General features: G+C 37.9%; 1 protein-coding gene across 1 annotated transcript; it reads right to left on the bottom strand.

Annotated features, from left to right (window-relative positions):
* Positions 1-2118: 2118 nt before the first annotated feature.
* Positions 2119-4512, bottom strand: LOC117318276. Its single transcript, XM_033873279.1, has 2 exons — positions 4403-4512; positions 2119-3598 (listed from the first exon to the last, which is right to left on the bottom strand). The coding sequence occupies exons 1-2, from the start codon at positions 4439-4441 to the stop codon at positions 2348-2350; spliced, it is 1290 nt and encodes a 429-aa protein (XP_033729170.1). The 5' UTR covers positions 4442-4512; the 3' UTR covers positions 2119-2347.
* Positions 4513-6360: the final 1848 nt, after the last annotated feature.

Raw genomic sequence — 6360 nt, 5'->3', positions numbered from 1 at the left:
TTTTCCCTTGGGGGCCCCTGACCCACACGGATGCTTCAGACCAATATGAATCAAATCCCTTCATTTCTACAGAAGAAGAAGGATTTTAAAGAATTTGCTATATTTCCCCTATTGGGCCCCGCCCCTAAGGCCCCTGGGGGGCCAGACCCACGGTTTATACAAAATTGGTTCCCCTTCACCCAAGGATGCTTCAGACCAAATTTGGTCAAAATCCACAGAGTAGTTTAGAACTAGTAGCGATTTAAAGGAAAAGTTGACGGACGACGGACGACGGACGGACGACGGACGACGGACGCTGCGCCATGCCATAAGCTCACCGGCCCTTCGGGCCAGGTGAGCTAAAAATATTAAACGGGCGAATTCACTGGATAACAGCCAAGTTGTGGGATAATATGAATTATCCAATATATCGAATGCAGAGATGAAATCAGCAATTAAAACATGTACCGCAAGTAAGTAGTAATTTTTTGGATATATACATGATAAATGATCTTCTGTTTGGATAATTTTTCCCCGTTAAGAAGATTCACACAAAAAGTTGCCCAAACAAACTTTTTCATATAATTCACCCCTATTTTCACATTTGAATGGCAGACATCTTCAAAAATATCGAAAGTAGTTTTGTCATCTTATTTTATAAACTTTACATTTTAATGGTCTGAAAGTGCTTCCTGGATATTTAAGGATTAGCTTGAATATATTTTTATGTTATGGAGATGTAACACAAAAATCAGAGTAAGCGGTTTATGAAAAAGAGTACACTCTGATTTTTGTATTACAGCTTCATAACATAAAAATATGTTCAATTTAATCCTTAGAATTTAATTTACTACACGAAATTCTGTGAAAATTCCAATCACTGCGCCATATTGTATCAGCCAATGAAAAACGACGTTACAAATGGTGACGTCATTTTTACGTAATGAGATGACAATCTCTCCCAGGGTTCCTTGCGCTATGCCCCATTCACCTCTGTCAACGTCTCACAAAGTACGCCAAATCGCGACGTTATGTATTGTTATGTGCATTATGACGTCACATAACACAGCGGCCGGCGTATGCAAATCGTGACAATTGGCTCACAAATACCCGTCCGCGATATAAAATCCATAACGTTTATGTAAATATTCTAACGGTCTGGTTATTTTCACGAACAATTAGAAATATTTTATAAATGAACCAAACAGAAAGAAGTTAAGAAATGCTTTAAAAATATTATCAATGGTCTGAAATACGTTTTACAAGAATCTTGAAATTCTGGTGAGACGTTGACAGAGGTGAATGTAGCAGAGCGCAATGCACCCTGGGAGAGATTGATGAGATGATAACGTTATTTTTTCAGTCAAAAGAAATGCTTGTTGCAAGGAAAATTGAATTTTATATATACAAAGTTTAATATGATTGAAGGCAAAGCCTTGGAAGAGCGCAGTTACATATGTAATCTTTTAAACTAATTAAAACAGCGTTACTCGGATTAGCATTCGTACTGTCAACTGCAGAACTGATCAAACTGATTGCCTGTATCGAAATTCTCTGGAAATAGTAGCGTCATCTTTGACGTAGACTGGATTACCTGCCTTAGTACCAGTTCTCTCCGCTAGGCTGCGCTCATTAATACTAATTTTCGGAGCGAAGCCTAGCGGAGAGAAGAAAAACTACGGCAGGCAATCCAGTCTATCTTTGACGTTGTATTTAATGACGTCACTCATGGCAACAAACAGCGTTATCTCGTATGCGTTTTTGTTTCCGACGCAATTTCAATGCGAAAATAAAAAACAAAAGCAAATTAGTCATACTTTCTTTTTTTTTAATTTAAAGCAAAAGAAATGTGGCTAAAATATTTCCATACTCCAATTAAGTTTTTTTAAAAGATAGCAACTTCCGGTGACTTTGGTTTAAGGTTATTTCATCATTAGACTGGATTGCCTGCCGTATTTTTTCTACTCTCCGCTAGGCTTCGCTCCAAAAATACAACTGAGAAGACGTCGTTGGAACGAAAAGTGTTCGTGCAGCGGACGACGACGGACAGAGCAAGATGGCTATCTGTCATCCTGAACCTCCGAGTCAGATGACCTTAGTGATAGGTATCAATGTATCATGAAAAAGAAACAAACAATGTTTCCATACAACGTCTATCAATTATTTAATCACGCATACTAAGAAATTGATAATTAATCACATGTAAGTAATCTAACAATCAAAACATTAACACTTAAAGCTATCTAATGAAGTAGAGATTCGAATGCATTATATCTTTTTTTATCTATATGCATCAAAATAAGATCCACACTCAAATCCTGAAAGGTTAGCATGTAGATTGTTCCAATATTATGAACGTAATCATTCTTTATTGAGGTCCATTAAATTGGTCAAACATCTGTATCAAAGCAATCAAGAACTCATCAGCATCCCTTAGTGTTTGAATACGAGGAATTTCGTCTCTAGCCATTCCAGTTGCAAGTTCAAGAATTTGCAGCAACTCATCTTTACAACCTCGAGACGGATATTCTGTTGTGTATTCACTTGCGATTTCGTCTATGGTCTCCAAATTACAAGGAAGTGGATGAGAGCAATCAGAAGTTTCGTAGATATCAGGTTGATGGTAAAGTACATCTGGGATTCCGTGAGGTATTCGGAGTTGTCGTTGGGCTCTGATTCGGTGAGAGTTCCAGTTCAAGACGAATATATCCAATTGTTCTTGAATGATGGGTAAATAACAAAATCGTATGCATTCAATATGCAGAGGATTTGTTGTATCCAACATGCCGCTATCTCTCATGTCTTGGAATTTATTTCTCCAAAAGTCAGTGAATGTAGTTCTTAAGGTACCCCATAAACGTTCAATTCGTTGGTTACCGCTTGATCTGGCTGTAATGTAACTTCTAATGCCGTCCATTTCATCACCGTGATGCATTCGGAGACTCGTTTGCAAGTCCTTTACTAATACATTCTCGGTACCAGCATCTCCTCTTACAATGTGCGGAACCCTTCCCAGCGTGATGATGAACTTAAGATATAAGTTTGCAATTAATTTTGGATTGTTATTAGAAAATCCAGCTTTTAACCACAATATCTTTCTTGAGAATCCATCTATAGCTCCATGAATAGCAACACCAAACGGTTTAAGCTTATCATATCCATCGATGTGTACGAGGTAGTTAGGACCTTTGCTATAATATAATCTCCGTCTTAAGCAACGTCTTGATCTCAGATACACTCCTTCTACGTCCATGATGCTTAAACATGCTCTTACTGTGTTCTGAGTTACTCTTATCCCATGGACAACATTTAGTAATCTCCACATTGCTTTGTAACCTAAATTGCAAAAACCATCTCGGTGCATATCAATAATTTTCTGTATTATTATTTGTAATGGAACTTCACATGCGTGTCTCCTTAATCCAAGTCTTAATTTCATTCTTTTCAGTGTTGACGTACTTATGAGAACTCCATGAACAAACAAAAGAAAACCGCATATTTCGCGTGAATTATACAAAAGTCCGAAGTAGTATCTGACTAGGTCTTCAACTTGTGCATTATCGCCTGGGTATGGAATAACAGCCTCTGACCGCATTAAACAACACAGAAATATCAGGTACTGAAAATAGAACCACATTATTTTGATATATATAAGCACCTTTATTAGCTTAGTACACATACAGCTATAAATAATGCACGATATACACAAAGAAAACCTCATTTTAAGTTATGGAGATAAGCCTCAAACTGTGTAATATGTGTGAGAATGAACAGTATCCGTCAGGGCCGAGATTTGTTCATTCTCACACATATTTCACAGTTTGAGGCTTATTTCTAACTTAAAACATAGCCATCCTTTGTGTTAATATAGAACACATATACGTTTAATTTAAACCAGAAATGCAGCCTTTTGTTTATTAACTTTCTAAAACAATGCAAACTCTAGAGCAACATACTAGTAATATATGCAGGTGCATTTTGTGCAAGTTAACAAGTTTTGTTCTCATTCAATTTTCCCCTATTTTGCTTTGAAATACAGAAAATGTGACCTTTTGTTTGTTGCTTAATGCGAATACAAGGGGATTATGACAATATTACCTTTTACTTTGTTATATGTTACTGTGTTATATTAGAGTCACATATAAGACGGTAAAAGGTAACATTTAGAACAGTTACAGGAAAATAATTTTGCATATGTAGATATTTCTTTTTTTTTTTTTAACAAATCAAGAATTTATCGATCTTCAATATAAATAGACAAACAAAAACAATAAAGCTTAGTTATAGTAATTCACTCATATTGTTTTCATCAAATACATTGTATTTTCATTACGTTCATGATAATAAAATCCTTGGCAAACTATGTAAATTACTTGTATCATGCATATACTTATTTGTACTGCATTAACAGTGTTGAACCTACCTTTGATAATTCCATCTTTATTATCAGCGTCGCCAACATCCAGCTATACACTCATGCATGGACATCACCAATGATGACTGTACACGAAGGAAGTTACCAAGTGATTTCACAACAAGACAACATCATGATGTCGACTTCTTTATGTTTCAAAGACAAGTCAATTTGATCATGTCGACATGGTGTTATAACTTTTGTTATACGGGCGACTTTATTAAGTCGTCTTTATGTCTAGATCGGTACAAGTCGATTTTGCACTAAGTCGTCTGTCGACTTTCGAAACAATTATCGCGATGGTTCATCTCGACATTCTGTGTTCTTTACTGCCAAGTCGAACAAAACATATCGCCAAGTCATGATAAATACTCGTCATGTCGTTTTATTTAAGTCAATTTAAGTAAGTTTTATCACACCAAAAGAAGGTCCAAATACGTTTCCATAGATGCAGTCATGCTCGCACCGGATGATTTCAAGATTGTTTTCCGTAAACATGGGAACAAACTATATCATTTAGAGACCTCAGGCAAATATACAAGGTTCAGTTGAGTGAGGAGGGCTCAAACAAACGGAGCCTTAAAAACCAGGCAATGTACTGTCTTGAAGCATTTCAGGCTGATTGAAGGTATACTAAAACGTGCTACAGGGTTAAGATAGCCAAACACAAATTTACTCCATCAATAACTTCACATACTTAAAGAAAGCGGACACCTAGACAACACGACATTCTGAACACGCTAATTAGCGAGAATAGAATTTTGTATTGTCGGGGTAAAACATCGTATTGTCTAGTTGTCGGGTTGCTTAGTTTGCATTATGTACTATTTAAAACTGCGTGTCCTCATAACTATATCATATCTAAATAAAAATAACTGCTAGGATTATTACAATATCATACTAAATTAAAAAAAACCTTTGTCAATATTGAGTTTTCAAAGAGATGTTAATTTGCATTATTTCGTATGGTAGTCACCACCAGATGTATGCATTCATTGTGTTTATTATACAGGAGGGGCAACTTGCGTTATGTTGACGGACGTACTGGCCTTTTGGACTGGAACCTCTATTGTACCGCCCTTGGTTTGGTTTGGTTTATTTTGTTTAACGTCCTCTTAACAGCCGAGGTCATTTAAGGACGACCTCCCATGCGTGCGGTTTGCAGTGTGGTGAGTGCGTGTGTGTGTTTTGGGAAGCTGCGGTATGTTCGTGTTAAGTCTCCTTGTGATAGGCCCGAACTTTTGCCGATTTATAGTGCTGCGTACCTGAAGCATACTGCCGAAGACACCTAGCAGCACACCCCACCCGGTCCCATTATACTGACAACGGGCGAACCAGTCCCCCCACTCCAAATATGCTGAGCGCTAAGCAAGAGTAGCAACTACCTTTCTTAAAGACTGGTATGTCTCGGCTAGGGGACAGAACCCAAAGCCTTCCTCACAGCGGCGAACGCTCAACTAAAGACCAAAATGGAGACTAAGAGATAAGATCTCAAATTTAGTCGCCTCCTACGATCATGCCCTTGGGATTCCCTAACAAGCTAAAGATAAGCCAAGGGTGTACTCAACAGTTACCCATCACATACACGTGGTCTAGTGTTGTGTATTTGGAGGGCTACTCGGATCCAGATGTCTTTTGACACGACATGGTGAAAGCTATTCAGTGGTGGGGTTTGGTTTGGTTTATTTTGTTTAACGTCCTATTAGCAGCTAAGGTTATTTAAGGACGGCCTCCCATGCGTGCGACATGCATGCGTGTGGCGAGTGCGTATGTGTGTTTTGGGAGGCCCATAGTTGTTATTATAATTAGGACCTTAATAAGATATTACAGTGAAAATCGAGCTGTCTTCGTTAGTTGGAAGCCATTTCGCACGTGAGCTGGTATATAATCCCGCGGAGTGTCAGAGAGCCCTTTCTTTTATCCTGAACCCGACTATAGCACCGACACGAAACGCGAGTACTTACTGC

This window comes from Pecten maximus, unplaced genomic scaffold (assembly GCF_902652985.1).
Source record: "Pecten maximus unplaced genomic scaffold, xPecMax1.1, whole genome shotgun sequence".
Lineage (NCBI taxonomy): Eukaryota > Metazoa > Mollusca > Bivalvia > Pectinida > Pectinidae > Pecten > Pecten maximus.
Note: the sequence above shows the minus strand (reverse complement) of the source record. Positions and strands in the feature narration are given on the sequence as shown.

Excerpts from the sequence above, each read along its gene's own strand:
- LOC117318276 (XM_033873279.1), bottom strand. The coding sequence starts at position 4,441 with ATGTTGGCGACGCTGATAATAAAGATGGAATTATCAAAG. Across the intron at positions 3,599-4,402 it reads TAAAGATGGAATTATCAAAG|TACCTGATATTTCTGTGTTG; the intron begins GTAGGTTCAACA and ends TTCTATTTTCAG.